Source organism: Oncorhynchus mykiss, chromosome 2, assembly GCF_057628025.1.
Source record: "Oncorhynchus mykiss isolate SJ-2025 chromosome 2, ASM5762802v1, whole genome shotgun sequence".
In the NCBI taxonomy this organism is placed as follows: domain Eukaryota; kingdom Metazoa; phylum Chordata; class Actinopteri; order Salmoniformes; family Salmonidae; genus Oncorhynchus; species Oncorhynchus mykiss.
In genome coordinates this window covers 14,463,264-14,484,923 of record NC_143023.1, presented here as the reverse complement: position 1 = coordinate 14,484,923, position 21,660 = coordinate 14,463,264, and the positions used below count along the sequence as shown (strand labels likewise).

General features: G+C 42.4%; 3 protein-coding genes across 5 annotated transcripts; 1 reads left to right on the top strand and 2 right to left on the bottom strand.

Moving 5' to 3' along the window:
* Window positions 1–447: 447 nt before the first annotated feature.
* On the bottom strand, window positions 448–7,251 carry LOC110535811 (acyl-CoA-binding domain-containing protein 7). The gene is made up of 4 exons (XM_021621117.3): window positions 7,052–7,251; window positions 4,669–4,786; window positions 4,293–4,355; window positions 448–755 (listed from the first exon to the last, which is right to left on the bottom strand). The coding sequence occupies exons 1-4, from the start codon at window positions 7,061–7,063 to the stop codon at window positions 688–690; spliced, it is 261 nt and encodes an 86-aa protein (XP_021476792.2). The 5' UTR covers window positions 7,064–7,251; the 3' UTR covers window positions 448–687.
* On the top strand, window positions 4,706–9,610 carry LOC110535793 (ribonuclease P protein subunit p38). Of its 2 annotated transcripts, none has more exons than XM_021621086.3 (2): window positions 4,706–4,924; window positions 8,434–9,610. In XM_021621086.3, exon 2 carries the CDS (start codon window positions 8,440–8,442, stop codon window positions 9,307–9,309), a length of 870 nt encoding a protein of 289 aa, XP_021476761.2. In that variant the 5' UTR covers window positions 4,706–4,924; window positions 8,434–8,439; the 3' UTR covers window positions 9,310–9,610. The 2 variants fall into 2 exon arrangements, with proteins under 2 accessions (XP_021476761.2, XP_021476752.2); XM_021621077.3 differs by lacking the exon at window positions 4,706–4,924 and adding an exon at window positions 7,610–7,889.
* Window positions 9,611–10,799: 1,189 nt separating this feature from the next.
* Window positions 10,800–20,576, bottom strand: LOC110535774 (glycylpeptide N-tetradecanoyltransferase 2). Of its 2 annotated transcripts, none has more exons than XM_036938857.2 (12): window positions 20,355–20,576; window positions 19,414–19,531; window positions 18,866–19,007; window positions 14,933–15,051; window positions 14,735–14,826; window positions 13,988–14,104; window positions 13,685–13,855; window positions 13,450–13,558; window positions 13,112–13,282; window positions 12,083–12,250; window positions 11,848–11,985; window positions 10,800–11,718 (listed from the first exon to the last, which is right to left on the bottom strand). In XM_036938857.2, the coding sequence occupies exons 1-12, from the start codon at window positions 20,462–20,464 to the stop codon at window positions 11,698–11,700; spliced, it is 1,476 nt and encodes a 491-aa protein (XP_036794752.1). In that variant the 5' UTR covers window positions 20,465–20,576; the 3' UTR covers window positions 10,800–11,697. The 2 variants fall into 2 exon arrangements, with proteins under 2 accessions (XP_036794752.1, XP_090045889.1); XM_090189763.1 differs by lacking the exon at window positions 20,355–20,576 and adding an exon at window positions 19,654–20,316.
* Window positions 20,577–21,660: the final 1,084 nt, after the last annotated feature.

Here is a 21,660-nt window from a genome sequence, read left to right as displayed (position 1 = left end):
GCACAAGTCTGTTCCAGAAATGTGATTTCCAGGCAACCATGTAAATTAAAGCTCCTAGCTGCAACCTAGGTTAAAAATAATGACTGTTATTTTCAACCTAGGCTGCAAACTAGCCCTGCAATTATTGTGGTGGCCAACAGGACTTAATGGCAGAGATACTTATAAGGAGGGCCGCAGAGCTATAGGGGGTGGTGGGGACATTACTTGTCTGAGTAAGTGAGAGAGAGCTACCCTTTTAAAAACTCATTATTTGATAAAATAATGTTATGGGAAACACCGTTCATTATGTTTTCATGCTTAGTGAGCTTTTGCATTGTTAATGAATCACGCAGTGTTGATATCTCAATAGTGTGTGTCATCTTTAGAGGTAAGAAGACAGGAACATATAAAATACAGAATATTTCCCTCATTTATCATCATAGATCTACAAATAAAATAGACTGAGCGTAATTTAAAACAATGTTTTATTAAATCATAAATTCAACATCCCAAAAGTGCACAGGGGTTGATATCAAATAAAAAAACTCCACATTTTAAAAGTCAAGAAAGGTCAATCTAAGGAGAAAAAAATTATCATGTTCCTAGTGCAGTAGCTTCTCATAACCTATGGCTTGTGGCTGAATGAGATACAGCTCTCCTCATAATAACCATTTCTAGTCACACCCTGGATACGACTTCATCATCATATTAGTATTTGCTGATGATCTCCTTAGCAAGTGCGATGTAAGCTGTCATGGCATCCTCCTTGGACATACCTAGAAAATAAGAACACAAATACAACATTTATATTTTTCAATTTAACCAGGAAAAGCCCATTGAGACCCAGTCTCTTTTTCAAGGGAGACCTGGCCAAGAAGGCAGCAACAATCAACACATTACAAAATAAAAACATACAACAATACAACAACATGATCCAGACTAAAAAAAGCACTTACTACACTCCTCTGTAACAGAGTCTCCCATCAATATTTTAAATTAATTCAGTGGCACTAACATATCTAGATGAAGCATGGATTGTAAATTATTCTATGCATTTGGTGCACAAGAAGAGAAGGCAGTCTTGCCTAATACTGTGAATGTCCTGGGGACTTTAAGTAGCAACCACCTAGCAGACCGGGAATGGTAACTGTTGGTGGTGAAGGAGACCAGACTACAGAGGTAAAGAGGGAGTTTACCCAAAAGGGCTTTGTAGATGAACACATACAAATGGATATTTCTGCGCATATAAAGTGAGGTCCAACCCACCATTTGGTGCAATGGTGGGTGAGTGACTTGGCATTTGTAAAAAAGCCCAAGGATGCATGATAAACAGAGTCCAGTCTCTGTAAGATGGAGGAGGTTGTGAGCATATAAAACAAGTCACCATAATCAATTACAGAGAGAAAAGTGGCCTGAAAAAGCTTCTTTCTAGCCATAAGCGGGAAGCAAGCCTTATTACTAAGATAAAAACGCAATTTCAATTTAAGCTTTGTCACAAGATTATCCACATGAACTTTAAAGGATAACTTGTCATCCAACCAAATACCTATTTATTTGTAGGAAGACACTTTTCAATGGATAAGCCACCAGATGTGACAATGCTAACCTTCTCTGGCTGAGTTCTAGCTCTGGTAAAGGTCATGAATTTAGTTTTTTGTATATTCAAGACCAGTTTGAGGCTATAAAGGGAGGCCTGCTGTGACTGAAAGCAGTCTGGAGCTCTTCAACAGCCTGAACCAGAGAAGGAGCATGTGAATATATGACTGTATCATCTGCATATAGATGTAACTTTGCTGGTTGCATCCCATTTCCCAAATCATTAATAAAAATTGAGAACACAGGAGCTAAAATGGAACCCTGGGGCACACCTCTATTAATCTCAAGAAAGCTAGACTTGTGATTGTCTGTATATACACATTGTGTTCTGTCAGAAAGATAGTTCCTAAACCAATATACTGCCCCTTTACTGAGACCAATGTTTCTGAGTCTAGCTAGCAATAATTTATGGTCAACTGAATCAAAGACCTTTGATTGAAAAAAAAAAAGAGCTGCGAGTTCACTAGGGATTCATAGACCTTGGCCAGGTTAGGGAGTTTAGAGATAGGACGATAGTTATTAGCATCTGAGGGATCTCCACCCTTTAGCAGGACATAAGCTGATTTCCAAATGCTGGGTATGGAATTGTTCAAGAGACTCAAGTTGAAAATGTGAGCCACAGGTTCAGTAATAATACCAGCTGCTATCTTTAAGAGGTAGGGGTCCAGGTTGTCTGGACCTGCAGACTTTTTAGTGTCTATAGCCTTTAGTGCTTTATAGACCTCAGTATAAGAAACAGGCTCAAAGTTCAAATGTTTCACGAATCTATCATTAAAATGGTCAGGAAGGCCAGGGGATACATTAGAACCTGACACTGATTTGATTAGCTTCCAGAACTAGGTAGGGTTGTTTAGGTTCTTTGTGACTGCATCTAAATAGTGATCTGATTCGGACTTCCTGATCAATCCTGGGCATTTGTTTCTTAGCGCTCTGAGGGAGGCCCAGTCAACAGAATCATTTATATGTCTAATTTGAGCCCAAGAGATCTCTCTTTCTAATTAATTCTGCCAAGTTATCTGAAAACCAGGGACTGTTCCCTCCACATTTCTTCACAGGGGTATGCTTATCACAAATATCATATAAAAATAGTCCAAGGCAGTGTCAACATCGGGAATCAGACTTACTGTCAATATTATGGTACAGATCATGTAAGAACGCTTGCTCATCAAACTGTCTAAAATGTATTTTAAAAATATAACGGGGTTTGGTCACTTTTGTATTTCTAACAAGCAATTGCACAGTGATCACTGACATCATTACAGAGTATCCCAGTCGATGTGTATTTGTGAGGGGTATTCGTTAGAATAGTGTCCAATAGCGTTGATTTGTTAGGTGCTCTGGGATTCGGTCCAGCATTAATTAATTGAGCGAGATTCAGAGAGTCACACAGTTCTTTAAAAGAGTCAGATACAGATGTAAGCATGTCCCAGTTCAAATATTCTCAAATAAGGAATTCCGGGTCATTTAGCTTGTGCAGGACATCAGAAAGAGAGTTTAGTGCGACTCCCGAAGCCGAGGGCGGTCTGTAGCAGCCGACGACGGTGATGTGGGAGTCCTTATATATATGTAATAATATGTTCACTTTAACCGCAAGCAATTCAAAATGTTTGGCTATGGTAATCGAGAGAATTTCAGAGGTGTTAAACTCGGATTTAACATAAATTCCTCGCTCTTTACTAATCCGATCCGTTCTTAAAAAAAAACGTGTACCCATCAATTAAAATCCAGTAATTTGACACAGATGTCTTTAGCCAAGTTTCTGATAAAACCATTACGTCTGCATTTGTCGTTTTGGCCCATATTCTAATCATGTCTATTTCAAAAATATATATATTCTTCTGACATTAACATGCAAGAGGCCCAAACCTGCTCTGTTTTTAAAATCATAGTGTTTGAAAATTGTAGGGCATAAAGCGAAGATAATTCACTCACCGATTGACCATTCAGCCTATTTAATCCACGATGGCATTGAGTAAAGTGCAGGCACAGTAACAGATACATAATGGCAGTTTTTAGAGGTATTTCAGAACAGGTGTGCAATGACCAGTAGACGTTGTATAACAAGGTAGATTTTCCCAATGCCCACGGTGGATCAGATTTTCCAATCTGATAACCGCTTCTCCGCTCCTAGTCGTCAATGCATACCTGCGGTCGCGTAGCAGGCCTTGCGCGCAGACAGACACTCTTGACACGGCGAGCTCCAACTCCAGAAAGGTGTAATAAAAATAAAGGCCTTCTCTATCCAAAATCTTTGTATAAGTAAATGTCGTAAAATAGAGACTGAGATATACAAATAATAGTTGTTATATACAGCATCCACCTTCACATAAAAAGTATTTGCTTCTGTAAACAACACCAGGGTCATTAAAACATAAAAACTCTTAAAACTCTGCTCGCAAGGATCACACATACAAACGGACAGACTTATTGGCTACCATATTGGATTCTTACCACTGTAAACCTGGTAGCACACATTCAAATTAGAGCAACGCACCCGTGTACATTCAGTTAAAAGTGTTGGTGACTTGTGATTGCAGCCTTCAATGTCAAGTACAATCTCTAGATGGGGGGTTATCTTGCTGTAGCATTCTGTTCACTAAATGTTCATAATTGATTAAAATGTTCCAAAGACTGAAACAAGGGTATAGGATGGAGGGCTAGTGTGGAGGCGAATCCTTTTTTACATTCTAAGAGAAGACAAAATCTTTTTATTTTACCTTTCCTAGAATCCCAGGCCTCCCACTTGGCTTTTCCCTTCATGTCTAACATGCCTGGCTTGTCTGTGAAGAACAAGAGAGGACAGTTTTTAGGACATCAGTGGTGGCTGGTTAAAAAATGAAGAGGAACCAGACCAGATTTAAGGTTAGGCTTTATGTTCTATTGTCCTACCAATACTAGTGTGGGTATCTGATATGGCCATTTTGGAAAGCAGTGTTCTGATATCTGGGAGATGAGTGCCCTATCTACCCAGAATTTGCTAAAATAATTGTTATTCTCTCCATTTAATTGTAATGGTCATTTCACTTGTGTATGTTCTGTACAATGATGTATTTCAATTAGCATGTTTTAAATGGCACAAAGAAAATTCCATACCAATGTTGATGTCTCCAAATATGGCCTGCTTATACAGACCATACATGTCCAGCAGCTCCTGGTCTGAAGGTCTGGACTTCACCTTCTTCACATCATCTGCTACTCGCTCAAACTCTGCCTGCACGGAGAGATGGAAGAATGGAGGGAAAGGGACAGATGGGAAAACAATACAGCACAGAAACTCCAGAATGTAACCTAATCTACAGCACTACAGCCTATTACTGCCCACTACTGAGCACTACTGAGCAGCCAAACAGTGGGTCCTTATTCCATTTAGACCTGTCAATGCCAATTTGTTCGCATGAATAATCTACTTTACACAGATCTCCAATCAAAAACAACAGCAAGGCTAAATGGGACAATGGGCACATTCATCTAATCAGAAAGGAAACCCCCAAACTAATTTATGTTCCACATGCAGTTTTAATAAAACAAAAATGTACATTCATTCAATCTGACTACAGTGCAATGTTAAGTTGGCCCAAAACCAACCAGAAGAAGGTTGACACTGTAAAATCATCTGGTTGTTTCAACTTTCTTCTGGTTGGTTTTAACTTTCAACTTTCTTCTGGTTGGTTTTGGGCCAACTTACACTGTAGGAAGATCAAATGTACAACCAAAAAAAAAAAAGGGGTGACAGTGCATTCGGAAAGTATTCAGACCCCTTCACTTTTTCCACATTTTGTTACGTTGCAGCCTTATTCTAAAATTGATGAGGGGTGAAATGATTTAATCAATCTACACACAATACCCCACATTTATAAAAAATTCAAAACAGATATTACATTTACATAAGTATTCAGACCCTTTACTCAGTACTTTGTTGAAGCACCTTTGGCAGCGATTACAGTCTCGCGTCTTCTTGTGTATGACACTACAAGCTTGGTACACCTGTATTTATTTAATATTTATTTAACTAGGCAAGTTAAGACCAAATTCTTATTTACATTGACGGCCTACCCCAGCCAAACCAGGACGACACTGGTCCAATTGTGCACCGCCCTATGGGACTCCCAATCACAGCTGGTTGTGATACCACCTGGAATCGAACCAGTGCAGCCTCTAGCAATGAGCTGCAGTGCCACTCGGGAGCCCCTGTATATTGGACCTGTGACACTAGGTTTTTAATACAATCAGTTGGTTAGATTTATTTCCCCCCGTTACTGAAATAGTTGTTCCTATTCAAATGGTTTAGGTTGTCTTTATTTTAATCAAGTTTCCTAACCCTGACAGTCATTCTGAATGTAGGTTGCGGGTGAATAAAAATTCCAACTGTTGGATATCTTAACTGTGGCTGGATTACAATAAGAACTACACATCACTTTGCAAGCCACCATAATGTAACTTGCAGACCTAATGTGGCCTGTAAACCAGGAGGTTCTTAACACCACTGTGTTAGGGTAAATTGAGGCCATCAAAGTAAGGCCTTATGATATGTGTAATGTATTGTCAAGTTTAATTTTAATGATAACATTCAGCTAGGTACTTATTTGGTGAAAGCAACAGGCCTTTAAAATTAAATAATTCAACAACAATGTCTCTGTCACTAACAAATGGAGTCATGGGTGGTAACTCTACCATTCCCTCAAAAAGAAAAGGCACCATGTGAATTATGCAAATTAGGCTTTAAACCCAAAATAGTGTAACAATGTTTTTGTTTAACACTAATAGGAGTTAACTCTTGATCAACACTAGTGTTGAACAGAAATAACACAGAGTTCATTATCTCATAGTTACATTTGAGTAACACTGACAAGTTTAATGCAGTGTTATTTTTTTACACTTTCGTAGTGTTACATTTAAGCGTTATAACATAAGTACTTTTTACACTCTGTAGAGTGGGACCATATGTACTCTGAGATAGTAGATAAAATGAACTCTTTAAATGTTGATTTAACGCTTCAAAATGTGCTGTGTACATAGTGGGAGCAGCACAGAAACAACATTATTGCTTAATTATAATACCTAACATGCAATGTTGAATTCTAATAGGTTACAGTAGCCTAGCTATTATTGGTCTTGGAAGCGTGACAGCACTGCATACTTAGTCTGTAGAAACATTAATATTTGATCTCAAGGGCCTCTGTTGATGACGGCAGCTGTTATCCAATACACATCAGCATCCTTGAGCATCATTCCGAGATGGCCAGCAAATCAAGCTCTAAATGTCATACGCATTTAAAGCAATACACAGGCATGACTCAGTAAATAAAGAACATAACGGTAAACGTAGTCTATATGCGTATGTACAAGCCTACCTACCACCAGCTACCACATCAGTCGACCATTCGCATCTCTTATAAAAACGTAGGCCTAACCCCATTATCTTGATCGACTCATCACTCAGATAGAAGATGTGTCCGCCAGGGAAAACATAGCCTACCTGAAGAGACATCTCGCAAAGTTCAACTCCGTAGGCTACTGTAGGTAGTATTAGCCCAAAGTGTCCTCTCGGCTGTGTGAATAGCTCTGACTGCAGCTGTAACAGACTGGGAGTTTACAGTAAATATCGGTCAATGCCTCGGGAGTCGGGACCGCAGTGGGTGGATAGACAGCTGATTGGCTGACCAAACATACTGAGACGCGGCGCGTAAAGGACGCTAAAATAAAACAAGATTTAAAAAGGACACTCGCATCAATGCAAGTCAATATTGGATTGTTCGCGTTTCATGACCAAATCATACTGTATAAAATTGATTGTGTAGCTCAATGAATATTCTAATATATGGACAATTGACTTGGATTGAATGTGTGGCATGCTTAGCATTTGGAGGCAGTGTTATATTTTGTAATTTGGATGTAGAAACAGTGATTAATGGAGGATGAGAGATGGTAGGTTGCCATCCTACTGGAGCTCAGCTGGACTCAGTTAATTCAGAAGTCTGTGCATCTGAGGGTCTGATTCGGGAGACTGAAGGCTTGGTAGCATCCCGTGGTTTCCAGTGGTTCTGATGGGTCATATGGTTTGTAGCTAGTATTATTAAGTGGCTTTGGTTTTTCTTAGTAAATTGTCAATATAATATTAGAAGATTGTTTGGTGGCCTTTTGCTCGCGGCCAAATAGATTAGCTCTATGCGGGTTTGAAGGGCGTGGCTCTGTTGAAACGTCATCAACCGCAGACATACAATATGGCTGCGCCCATGGACACAGCACATTAGTTGTGTGCACTGACCTACAACTGCTTTTTTAATTGTTAGAATTGGGGTAAAAATCCGACGGCTGTGAGTATATAACCAACTATGGCAGTTTGTCAGCTCGATATGTTTAATTTAGGTTTGTTTGATAACTTGTTAAAACTACTCGCTATATCTATAGACATGCTGGGAAATGTGTCTGTCGCTGAATAACTAGTCAGCCAGCTAGCTAGCTAAGTGATGTGTAGTAGTGATATAGGGGGGAACATTGTTACAGGGCAAACTTACTACCTTTACATACAGGTTAGAGGACCACAGTACAGAGCCCGTATTTTACTTTATCTGACGCTGTAATCTGATTCCAGATCTACCCTCATAGCCAAAGGCTGTAGTGATAATTTTTGTTTTTTTGGTGTTCGTTTTTATGGCAAAGGTTGTACTGTGCTAACAGGGTTTAAGCCCCACCCCAGCATCATCCCTCAATCACTACTGTGAATTAACATTCAAGGAGTCAACCCCACATAACTAGAGCAATAGAATAGATTATATTTATATGCTACCCTGCTGGTAAATGTGATAACATGGGAGTTGAGTCAGCAGTTCATGTGAATTCCTCCTTTCTTCACTCCAGATAAAGATGGCCACTCCAGGCAAAGTGTCAAAAAAGGAGCGGAAGAAGCAGATCCCAGCTAAGACGTCCCTGAACTCCCCCTACAGACTGCAATGGAGCCCACTGCAGAGTGATGATGTACACTTCATCCTGGACACTCTGAAGAGCAAACTGTCAGCAACTGGCCTGGAAAAGAAAGAGGTGAAAGGGTTTCGACAGTGGGGGAAAAAGAGAAATAAGAACCCACCTACAGGACATGACTCGGTAGCTGAGCCCCCACAGATAACCCTCGACACTGTAACACCGGAATGTCCTGTTAAACCCAGAGAGCAAGGCTGGACTGACGTAGCCGCTAGGAGGCAGCTGGCCATCGGCATCAATGAGGTCACCAAGGCTCTGGAGAGGAACCAGCTCCGGCTGGTGCTCGTGTGCAAGTCGGTCAAACCGCCGCACATGACGAGCCACCTGATAGCTCTGTGCCGGACGCGGGGCGTGGCGGCATGCCAGGTGCCGCGTCTCAGTGAGAGTGTGGCGGGACTGCTGGGGCTGAAGTGCGTCCTGGCACTGGGATTCAGACAAGGGGACAGGAACGAGGATGGGACGTTCTCCGACACTGTGGAAGCCATTGTACCCAGAGTGCCTGCTCTGCAGGTTGCCTGGATACCAAGCCCTCCCAGTGAAACAGGTGCAACAGTTGAGGGGCAGGTGGGAGAGGGAACAGCTGCAGGGCAAATGGAGGTGGAAAAGAGAGAGGAGACAAGAGGCCAAAAACGGAAAATTGAAGACATTTCTCCAGACATTACAGAATGTCCATCCTGCGTACTTCAGCCTCTTAAAGTGAAAAAGATTATCCCGAACCCCTATAAAATACGGAAACCAAAGACCAAGAAAAAGTAGAAGCAATTTATGTACAAAAGATGACATGAAACGGTAGTGTAGGCAGCCCTGGATGCTGATTGGAGGTGATCTCTACTACCAATCTGGAGGAAACACTCCCAAAATCCCATGGAGGACTTAAATGAAATAAATTAGACAGCACACTCAGATGTATCTTTTAAAGTCTAGATGAGTTTATTCCATCATGCTGGTATAGCTATTTGAATGAGGTCCTGTTTAAACACTGCTGGTTCTAATTCCTCATTTCTTTTACAGCCTGCCAAGGAGTTCAATAAAAATACTGATTTTCAGTTAGAGAAAAGTGTGTTATTTAAAAACTACACATGTTGATATATATAATTAAAAAAAAACCTAATAAGGCAAGGACTTTGGGTGCTCTCACTTGGGGTATCTGCATTGTATCAAAAACTGTCTCGTGCTCAAATTCAAACAAGTTGAAGTACACATCCACAACAGATCCAACACTCAAGGTGCCCCTGGGACTAATAAACACATGGCTGACTCAGATTCATGGGTTTGGCCATCAGTTCTATTTCAGCCATCTTTATTTGGATGCCCAGTGTCCTGTGCCATTGACATCGGTCGTCTTCCCTTGCTCAGACGTTGCATGCATCAACCAATGGTTGTGTGCCACGTCATCGGCCGTACCGTCGGGCACCAGATTGCTATAACATGGTTAGCTGATACGCAAAATACCTATCCCGGCATTGTAAGATCTGGCATGTATCAGCAACGTCTGAGCAGAGTAACCTGACCATTACCTAGGTTTGGGCACAGCCCCAGATGCAGACCACGTTCACAGAGCCACATCTCAGAAACACTAAAAGCAAGTAACTCCCCACGAGGGCAGCGTATGAATGAGAACTATTCACCTATTTCCATGACAAACTGACTTGGTGAAAGCTTATTGATGTAACTTGTAAATCGGCTTCAATCAGTGTAGATGGTGAGGAGACAGGTTAAAGACCGTTTTAAGCCTTGAGGCGTATGTGTGCCATTGAGGGTGAATGGGCAAGACAACAGATTTGTAACTTTGAACAGGGTATGGTAGTAGGTGCCAAGGGCACCAGTTTAAGTGTCAAGAACTGCAACGCAGCTGGGTTTTTCACTCTCAACAGTTTCCCGTGTGTATCAAGAATGGTCCCCTACCCAAAAGACATCCAGCCAACTTGACAACTGTAGGAAGCACTGGAGTCAACATGGGCCAGCATCCCTGTGGACCGCTTCTGACACCTTGTAGAGTCCATGTCCTGACGATTGAGGCTGTTCTGAGGGCGAAAGGGGCTGCAACTCAATATTAGGAAGGTGTTCCTAATGTTTTGTACATTGTATTTTCCCCCATGTACACAATCAACTAACTCAGTTTCTCATTGACAGGGACACTTGTTTATCTAACAGTAGTAACCATGACGACATCAGCAAACAGAACAGCTGTTTTCTCTCATCACAGGTTCCTTCATGTGCTGGATCATACACAAGGAGCTGCCTGATACTCCAACCCAATACCTTTATTTATAGGTGAAGATGCCGGTTTGACAGACATGGGAGGAATGGTGACAGAACACACAACATATAAGCATAATCCTAAATATCAGAATTGTGCCCGGGAAAAAAAATGGGACCTTTTTAAAATAATATGTTGTTAGGTGCAAACACACAAAACAAATTAAAAACAATTTTAAAATAATAAAATTCTCATCCTGCATTTTCTGTTTCTCAAACACTCAGATATTGAAAAACCTAAACACACAAAACAGAAATAATCAATATATAAAATGCACCTGGGGTTGTTAAGGAGCCTTTCACTCAGTTAAGAACTTAAGATTTGTGCTTCAAATACATTCTTCCTCAAAAATCCCTAGAATCCCCTCCCCTCTTAACCGTTCATAGGAACACCAAAGTCAATAACATCTACGCTAGTTGAATCTTTCCTCTCCCACCCCCCATATTCCACACTACAGGAATAAATGTGTTCTGGCATTAAATGCACAGGTTACTACATTTCTGCACTGTCCAACAAACACGGTTACCAATGCACCTTTTTGAATAAAACAACAAAAAAAAACATTTTGGATGCAAGTCTTCCTTCTCTTCATGTAGTGTGTGTGTGTGTACTGTACAAGAGTCTGTCTCAGGCAGAGCATGACTTCACATTCAGGATGTTGATGGTTAAAAAGAGTTCCGGGTGAGCAGAGAGAATGTTCTCCATGATAAAAATGATCCAGGAGAGATGCTCAAAGTGATGCACACCTCCCGATCACTTTGATTGGTTGATTGTTGTCATTGTCTTCTTCTAGTTTGGGACTACCTGTGTGTCCAGGTAGAGCGATGTTAGGGGTCAAAGAAGACCTTTGACCTCTGAGTGTGTAGCAGTCACAGACAGACTAGTTACTGAAGAACAAGGCCAACCTGAAACAGAGCGACAGAGATAGAAAAATAATTAGAATTATTGACCGATTTCCCATTATGAAATTATTTTACAGCACACCCAGGAATACACCCCACCTTGTTGACACACAGACACACACACACACACACCATGTCGGGGTCCATGGGGGGACATTTCCAGTTAAAGAGGTAATACTGCAGGTTGCCGTCTCCGATGCCAAATTTGAGCTTCTCCAGAAACACCTTGTTCTCCATCAGGTCCAGAGCATTAAACACATCAAAGCCTTTCTGTGGGACACACACACACACCAATTAGATGGACGTGATCGTAGTTGTGTTGAACCTTTGTATTTATGTTGGAAAGAGTGTGTGTGCAGTAGCGTACCAGTTTGGCCAGTATGAGAGTGTCATTCATCAGGTCCAGTAGTGGAGTGTGTGTGTGAACGCTGTAGAAGGAGTAAGCAGCCTTTAGACTTCTGTGCTGTGGATGGTGCATCACTGTGGAGGGCAGGGTGTAGAAACTAGTGAAGTCTGTCAACACACCACCAGCACCCTGAGGGTAAACACAGAATAGCAAATTAAAAGTACTCAGATGTCAGTATCTAATTATATTGAACAAAAATATAAATGAAACATGCAACAACTTTACTGAGTTACAGTGCATATAAGGAAATCAGTCAATTGAAATAAATTCACTAGGTCCTAAACTATGGATTTCACATGATTGGGCAGGGGCGCAGCCATAGGCATGCCCACTGGGAAGCGAGGGCCAGCCAATCAGAGTTTTCCCAACAAAAGGGCTTTATTACAGTCAGAAATACTCCTCAGTTTCATCAACTGTCCGTGTGGCTGGTCTCAGACTATCTCTGAGGTGAAGAAGCCGGATGTGGAGGTCCTGGGCTGGCGTGGTTACACGTGGTCTGCGGTTGTGAAGCCAAATTCTCTAAAACAACGTTGGGAGGTGGCTTATGGTAGAGAAATTAACATTCAATTATCTGGCAACAGCTCTGGTGGACATTCCTGCAGTCAGCATGCCAATTGCACACTCCCTCAACGCTTGAGACATCTGTGGCCTTGTGCTGTGTGACAAAACTGCACCTTTTAGAGTGGCCTTATATTGTCCCCAGCACAAGGTGCAACTGTGTAATGATCATGCCGTTTAATCAGCCTCTTGATATGCTACACCTGTTAGGTGGATGGATTATCTTAGCAAATGAGAAATGCTCTCTATCAGGGATGTAGACAAGTTGGGCACAATGAGAGAAATAAGCATTTTGTGAGTATGGAATATTTCTGTGATCTTTAATTTCAGCTCATGAAAAATGGGACAAACACTTTACATGTTGCATTTATATTTTTGTTCAGTATATCCATCTCATTATCTAATTGAACAGACAAAAAGACAGACCCTTACCTCTACGACAAATGTGTCTATGATGTTGTCCTGAGGGAGGAACCAGTGTGCCACCTCCTCCTCGCCCATAGAGGGCGCCAGCTGGAAACGTCTCATGTGTTTCTGTAGCAGCTCCGTCACCTGACGCACGTCACGCCTCTCCATCGCTCGCAAGCTCGGGGTCTTAGTGCTCTACAGAGCCGGAGAGAAAGGGGAGTTATACACATACACCCAACATCACACAGGCCTGTAACCATAAAGCAAAGTTTATTAGCCTCGTCAGCTGGGAGAAAAGGGTCTTGCTCAGTGTAGGAGAGATGTGACAGATGGTGGAAGTGTAACATTGTGTGTGTTCTTACGTCTGGTAGTCTGTACAGTTTCATGGTTCTCTGCAGCGTCATGTTTCTGCTCAGGTGAGAGAATTTCACCTCCACCAGCTTCCTGGGGTTCAGAGAACGATGCCAGTACCTGTTCACAAAACACAACACTCCTGTTACATACTCTAGTTACAGTCAAATTACTACAGTTAGGCAACTTAAGCATTCTATGTATTCTTATTATGTTAGGACAAATTGATGAATTGTGTCTGTGTACCTGCAGGTAGACACAGGTTTGGGTAGTACCACTCCTGCCGTGTAGACGGCCTGGAATATACCCTCCAAGTTAACCCTTCGTGTGATCTCCCTGATCAGAACTGGGGCCACACGCTTTGAACGCAATTTCTTATGAACACACAGGAAGTTGATCTCAACCATTTTCTTTAAGCTGGAGAGAGGGAGGGAGGAAAACGTGTGCATCAAGTTCAGCACTGACATGCACCTGTCCACGACGTTGTTGATGTGTGTCCGCTGTGTGGTTAGAGCGTGTGTGGTTAGGGCGTGTGTGTGTGTGTCTCACGTGTCGTAGATGTGGATATCAGCAGGAATGGCACTGATGAAACCAACCAGTTTCTTATTGGAGGAAACCCTCACCCCACAATGCCACTGGGGCAACCAGCCTGGAGGACGCAACGCCCTGAGAGAGAGAGAAAGAGAGAAGAGAAGGAGAGAGAAAGAAGAGAGAAGAGAAGGAGAGAGAAAAGAGAGAGAAGAGAGAGAGAGAGAAAGATAAGGAGAGAAAGATAAGGAGAGAGGAGAGAGAGAGAGAAGATAAGGAGAGAGGAGAGAGAAGATAAGGAGAGAGAAGAGAGAGAGAAGATAAGGAGAGAGGAGAGAGAGAGAGAAGATAAGGAGAGAGAAGAGAGAGAAGATAAGGAGAGAGAAGAGAGAGAGAGAAGAGAGAGAGAGAAGATAAGGAGAGAGGAGAGAGAGAAGATAAGGAGAGAGGAGAGAGAGAAGATAAGGAGAGAGAAGAGAGAGAGAAGATAAGGAGAGAGAAGAGAGAATGAAGAGAGAAAGAAGAGAGAAAGGAGAAAGAAGAGAGCGAGAAAGGAGAAAGAGCGAGAAAGAGAGAAGAGAAGGAGAGAGAAAGAAGAGAGCAAGAGAAAGAGAAGGAGAGAGAAAGGAGAGAGAAAGAAGAGAAGGAGAGAGAAAGAAGAGAAGGAGAGAGAAAGAAAAAGGAGAGAGAGGAAGCAGTGTAGTTTAGACAGAGGCCATACACACAGACAGTTTAACATAATCTAAGTAGAGTATGGATTTGACTTACCATTTGAGAAAGCTGGGTGAGTAATCAAATCTAAACATGTTGTCATCATCCTCCACATAGTTCTCATTCAACAAGGTGTACAACTCCTTCAGCTGAGAGAGAGAAAGACAGTCTTAGTAAAGTCTTCTGTCTGCACGACTTTGATGTCTGGTGGCAATGAATATAAACTTTTGAACACAAAGAAACATACACACTCACCACGTCAGCGTTGCTGAGGTCCAGCGTGTCCCACATAAAGCCCTGTGGTAGAGAGTAGGGCTCCTGTCTGATGTTGTCCTTGTCAGCCTCCATGGGCCCATGGCTGGTTACAACCTCATCTGCCAAAACACAACCAGCCAGTCACAACCAACCAGCCAGCCAATCACAACCAACCAGCCAGCCAATCACAACCAGGGGACTTGAGGAAATACAGCCATTGTGTTCTTACTATAACAATGTGCTTAACTTTCTCTGATTGTGGGAGTACTGTATCTGTACATATTTACAGGGCCTATAGAAAGTTTACACCCCCGTGAACTTTTTTTGCGCTACAAAGTGATCTTGAAAAAGATTGGTCTTTTTTTGTCATTGATCTATACAAAATACTCAAACTTCTACACACTTTTACAAATGAATAAGCATTTTATACTTAGTCTTTTCAAACCCCTTGTTTAGACAAGCCTAAATCAGTTCAGAGGTCAAATGTGGCTTAACAAATCACATGCGTTATATGGACTCACTGTGTGAAATAATAGGGCTTGACATGATTTTTGAATGAATGACTGCTCCTTCCTCTGTCCCACCATACATACAACATCTGTAAGGTCCCTCAGTGAAGTATTGAACTTCAAGCACAGATTCAACTACAAAGACCAGGAAACTTTTTGAAAGCCCCATAAAGAAGGACAGTGATTGGTAGATGGGTAACAATAACAAATCAGACATCGAATACATCTTTAAGCATGGTCAAGGTAATAATTATGCTGTGGATGATGTATTAAACCACCCAGACACATCAAAGATGCAGAAGTCCTTAATTGAGCTGCAGGACAGGAAGGAAACTGCTTAGGGATGTCACAGTGAGGCCATTGGTTATTTTAAAACAGCTATAGAGTTGAATGGCTGTGATGGGAGAAAACTGAGGATGGATCAACAACATTGTAGTGACTCCACAATAATGACCTAAATGACAGTGAAAAGAAGAATACAAATATACAGAATACAAATATTCCAAAACATACATATGTATGCAACAAGGCACTAAAGTAATACTGCAAAGAAAACACAGCAAAGGAACACACTTTTTGGCATAAATGCAAAGTCTAATGTTTGGAGCAAATTGAACACAACACTGAGTAACTGCCTCCTTATTTTCAAGCATGGTGGTGTCCGCATCATGTTATGGGTATTCTTGACATGGGCAAGTATACCAGGAGGGAGCTAAGCCCAGGCAAAATCCTAGAGGAAAACCTGCTTTAATCTGCTTTACACAAGACACTGGGAAAGGAATTGATCTTTTAGCAGGACAATAACCTACAACACAAAGCCAAATCTACACTGGCATTAATTACCAAGAAGACAGCGAATGTTCCTGAGTAGCCAAGACAGATTTTCAAGCAGATTTAGGTCAAAACTACAGTGCCTTGCGAAAGTATTCGGCCCCCTTGAACTTTGCGACCTTTTGCCACATTTCAGGCTTCAAACATAAAGATATAAAACTGTATTTTTTTGTGAAGAATCAACAACAAGTGGGACACAATCATGAAGTGGAACGACATTTATTGGATATTTCAAACTTTTTTAACAAATCAAAAACTGAAAAATTGGGCGTGCAAAATTATTCAGCCCCTTTACTTTCAGTGCAGCAAACTCTCTCCAGAAGTTCAGTGAGGATCTCTGAATGATTCAATGTTGACCTAAAAGACTAATGATGATAAATACAATCCACCTGTGTGTAATCAAGTCTCCGTATCAATGCACCTGCACTGTGATAGTCTCAGAGGTCCGTCAAAAGCGCAGAGAGCATCATGAAGAACAAGGAACACACCAGGCAGGTCCGAGATACTGTTGTGAAGAAGTTTAAAGCCGGATTTGGATACACAAAGATTTCCCAAGCTTTAAACATCCCAAGGAGCACTGTGCAAGCGATAATATTGAAATGGAAGGAGTATCAGACCACTGCAAATCTACCAAGACCTGGCCGTCCCTCTAAACTTTCAGCTCATACAAGGAGAAGACTGATCAGAGATGCAGCCAAGAGGCCCATGATCACTCTGGATGAACTGCAGAGATCTACAGCTGAGGTGGGAGACTCTGTCCATAGGACAACAATCAGTCGTATATTGCACAAATCTGGCCTTTATGGAAGAGTGGCAAGAAGAAAGCCATTTCTTAAAGATATCCATAAAAAGTGTTGTTTAAAGTTTGCCACAAGCCACCTGGGAGACACACCAAACATGTGGAAGAAGGTGCTCTGGTCAGATGAAACCAAAATTGAACTTTTTGGCAACAATGCAAAACGTTATGTTTGGCGTAAAAGCAACACAGCTCATCACCCTGAACACACCATCCCCACTGTCAAACATGGTGGTGGCAGCATCATGGTTTGGGCCTGCTTTTCTTCAGCAGGGACAGGGAAGATGGTTAAAATTGATGGGAAGATGGATGGAGCCAAATACAGGACCATTCTGGAAGAAAACCTGATGGAGTCTGCAAAAGACCTGAGACTGGGACGGAGATTTTTCTTCCAACAAGACAATGATCCAAAACATAAAGCAAAATCTACAATGGAATGGTTCAAAAATAAACATATCCAGGTGTTAGAATGGCCAAGTCTAAGTCCAGACCTGAATCCAATCGAGAATCTGTGGAAAGAACTGAAAACTGCTGTTCACAAATGCTCTCCATCCAACCTCACTGAGCTCGAGCTATTTTGCAAGGAGGAATGGGAAAAATTGTCAGTCTCTCGATGTGCAAAACTGATAGAGACATACCCCAAGCGACTTACAGCTGTAATCACAGCTGTAATCGCAGCAAAAGGTGGCGCTACAAAGTATTAACTTAAGGGGGCTGAATAATTTTGCACGCCCAATTTTTCAGTTTTTGATTTGTTAAAAAAGTTTGAAATATCCAATAAATGTCGTTCCACTTCATGATTGTGTCCCACTTGTTGTTGATTCTTCACAAAAAAATACAGTTTTATATCTTTATGTTTGAAGCCTGAAATGTGGCAAAAGGTCGCAAAGTTCAAGGGGGCCGAATACTTTCGCAAGGCACTGTATGTCAAGACTTGAAAAATGCTGTCTAGCCATGACCCCCAACACCTTGACAGAGCTTGAAGAATGTTGAAAATAAAATTGGCAAATACTGCACAATACAGGTGTGCAAAGCTCTTATGAGACTTACCCAAGAAGACTCACAGCTGCATCGCTGCCAAAGGTGTTTCTAACATGTATTCACTCAGGGGACTGAATACTAATCTAATCAAAGTATATTAGTATTTCATTTTTTCAGCCCGCCTGGTGTTCAACATTCCCAAGTTCTCCCATGTCACCCCGCACACTCCACTGGCTTCCAGTTGAAGCTCGCATCCACTACAAGACCATGGTACTTGTGTACGGAGCAGCAAGAGGAACTACCTCTCCTTTCCATCAGGCTATGCTCAAATCCTACACCCGAACCCGAGCACTCTGTTCTGCCACCTCTGGTCTCTTGTCCCTCCCACCCCACGGGAGGGCAGCTCCACCTCAGCCCAGTCCAAAAATAAATGCCTCCTTACTAGCTCGGACTAAGCTGATAGTAAGTACATTTTTCCTGAAAATAGCTATGACTGTGATATGTGGTTGTCCCACCCAACTATCTTAAGATGAATGCACTAACTGTAAGTCACTCTGGATAAAAGCATCTGTTAAATGACTAAAATGTACATTTATATGAATATATATATTTTAAAACATTCTTCCACTGAGTATTTAGCGTAGATCATAGACATGAAAATCACTAATAAATTAATTTTAATCCCAATTTGTAACATAATGTGAAGAAATCCAAGGGGGTGTAGACTTTCTATAGGCACTGTATGTGTAGTTTAGTAAAAGTGTGTGATCGAGTGTGTATGTCTCACTCAGTGTGTGTGTGTGTGTCCCTACTCACTGAGTTTAGGTACTGGCTGTGTGTCCCAGAACTGGTACTTGTGTTTGGTGGCCTCGTCGATGCTCTTAGCTGGTCCCTGGCAGGACAGCAACTCCATGGCTCTCTGGATGTCCTGCAGCTTCTGCATGGGCAGCCCTGGGTTCTACACACAGGTGAAAAGGTTAGAACAGAGTGAGAGAGAGAGACACACAGACACACAGAGAGAGAGAGACACACACAGAGAGAGAGACACAGAGAGACACAGAGAGAGACACAGATAGAGAGACAGAGAGAGAAACAGAGAGAGACAGAGAGAGAAACAGAGAGAGACAGAGACAGAGGCAAAATCCCAAATGGACCTCTTACAACCTATGCACTTGTGGAGATCTGAGAGGATTTGATTGGTATATGAAATATGGTGTAACTTCCACTTAGCCTATCTCAGGACAAGGTGGTGCTATTACCATATTGCTTAAACCTGTCAAATCCAGTCAGATCGCCACAAGTGCATAGGGCTTGATTTGGAATTGGGCCAGAGCAAGAGGGGGAGAGAGAGCGCGGTTAGTCACCTTTATCTCCTGTGAGTCTGAGGCAGAGTCTGACTTGGCCCCTCCAGAGCTTGGCTTCTCTTTCTTTCTCTTCTGTTTCTTCTTCTTCTTCTTAGCCCCCAAGTCTCCCCCCGGACTCCTACACACACACATATTTTATAGCTAGCTGGCTACATCTCTGCTCTGGAGTAAAGGTTAGCTGGTACTATTGTCATGCTGAATAATTAAAGTCAGGCTAAAATGGGGCCAGATTATGCATACCCCACTTGAGTTGCCGGACATTTATAAATCCACGAGTACCGCTGTAGGCTATAGTGGGTATACTTCAGTGGGTGTAACCGGAGCAGAGTAGCAATCACTCTGCCTAAACGTTAGTTTACATACTGTTTTACGTCTAGCCTGCTGCTGTAACGTCAGAGAAGGACAGCCAAGGATATGCGCTGCTGTTAGCTAGCAAATGCGCCAGCAGTATAAAACTAAACATTTAGTGAGATAAATATCCATTTAGCTTATGTCATTCCATTGACAATTGCTTTAAATGCGAACAAGTCAATCCTACAGGATACTCGCATGCTAAACTGGTAATTAGCTGGCCAGTTAGCTTGCAATAACTACACAACGCCTAGCACGCCGAGTCTCATTCATTCAAATGAAAAGGTACTAAGCTAGCTTTCATTTATATGGCTACACTGCCATGACATCCACTAGCCAGCAGGATTATAATACACTTGCTACTCAGACGACTGAGAGGGCCATCATCACATAAAAACATTATGTGATAGAATTAACGAACAGGGCATATATGGTCCTTGGTCGTAAAAACACTAACGTTAGATGTATGCGCGAGCTCATTATCCAAAGAAACTCATCCACCCCCTACACAGGACCGAGCCATCGGAGCGTGGACGCGTGCTGCCCCGGACTGCTGCGTTTTGTGTCTGGTTGGTGAAGCCGAGCCTCACCCTTGCATGTGTTCATTCTCCTCCTCGTTATCGCCATCTATTCCGCAGGTGTCCTGGTCGTCCAGCTCCAGGCTCTGCTGACTGGCTGCGGACTCGCTATCTTCCGCCATTATGGATGAAAACCTATATATATTTTAAAAAAATATGCTGAATGAACAGGAGACAGGGAGGGATGGGAAAAACAAAGAGGTTAGTCGAAAATAGCGCCATCTGGTGCCCAATCTCCTCACAGCACGTTTGCAGAGCAGTAGGCTCTGTTCCCAAATCACATCGAAACAAGGAGAGATCAGTGATACACTACATTACCAAAAGTATGTGGACACTTGCTCGGCGAACATCTTATTCCAAAAGCATGGGTATTAATATGGAGTTGGTCCCCCTTTGTTGCTATAACAGCCTCTACTCTCCTGGTTAGGCTTTCCACTAGATGTTGGAACATCGCTGCAGGGACTTGTTTCCATTCAGCCACAAAGGCATTAGTGAGGTTAGGCCTGGCTCCAGTGGTCGTTCCAATTCATCCCAAAGGTGCTCGATGGGGTTGAGGTCAGATGCCCTGTGCAGTCCAGTCAACTTCTTCCACACCAATTTCAAAACATTTCTGTATGGAACTCACTTTGTGCACGAGGGCAATGTCATGCTGAAACAGGAAAGGGCTTTCCTCAAACGGTTGCCACAAAGTTTGAAGCACAGAATCATCTAGAATGTGATTGTATGCTGTAGCGTTAAGACATCCCTTCTCTGGAACTAATGGGCCTAGCCTGAACCATGAAAAACCACCCCAGACCCTTATTCCTTCTCCACCAAACTTTACAGTTGACAAAGCATTCGGGCAGGTAGCGTTCTTCTCCTGGCATCTGCAAACCCAGATTCGTCTGTCGGACTGCCAGATGGTGAAGCGTGATTCATCACTCCAGAGAGCACGTTTCCACTGCTCCAGAGTCCAATGGCAGCGAGCTTTACACCACTCTAGCCAACGCTTGGCATTGCGCATGGTGATCTTAGGCTTGCTTGTATGCGGCTGCTCGGCCATGGAAACCCAGGTCCGGAAGAACAGTTCTTGTGCTGACGTTGCTTGCAGAGGCAGTTTGGAACTTGGTAGTGAGCGTTGCAACCAAGGAAAGGCACGCTTCAGTAATCCAGTTCTGTGAGCTTGTGTGGCCTACCATTTCGTGGCTGAGCCGTTGTTGCTCCTAGATGTTTTGTTTTCACTTCACAATAACAGCACATAGAGTTGACCGGGGCAGCTCTAGCAGGACAGAAATTTGACGAACTGACTTGTTGGAAAGGTGACATCCTATGACAGTGC

Bases quoted from the DNA above. Each gene is read 5' to 3' on its own strand.
- LOC110535811 (XM_021621117.3), bottom strand. The intron at 4,356-4,668 runs GTATGGAATTTT...TGTTCTTCACAG, and splicing joins ATTTGGAGACATCAACATTG to ACAAGCCAGGCATGTTAGAC. The intron at 756-4,292 runs GTAAAATAAAAA...CTTATTTTCTAG, and splicing joins GGCCTGGGATTCTAGGAAAG to GTATGTCCAAGGAGGATGCC.
- LOC110535774 (XM_036938857.2), bottom strand. From the start codon at position 20,464: ATGGCGGAAGATAGCGAGTCCGCAGCCAGTCAGCAGAGCCTGGAGCTG. The intron at 13,283-13,449 runs GTAAGAACACAC...CCGGCTCTGTAG, and splicing joins AACTGTACAGACTACCAGAC to AGCACTAAGACCCCGAGCTT. The intron at 11,986-12,082 runs GTACGCTACTGC...TGTGTCCCACAG, and splicing joins CTCTCATACTGGCCAAACTG to AAAGGCTTTGATGTGTTTAA.
- LOC110535793 (XM_021621086.3), top strand. From the start codon at position 8,440: ATGGCCACTCCAGGCAAAGTGTCAAAAAAGGAGCGGAAGAAGCAGATC.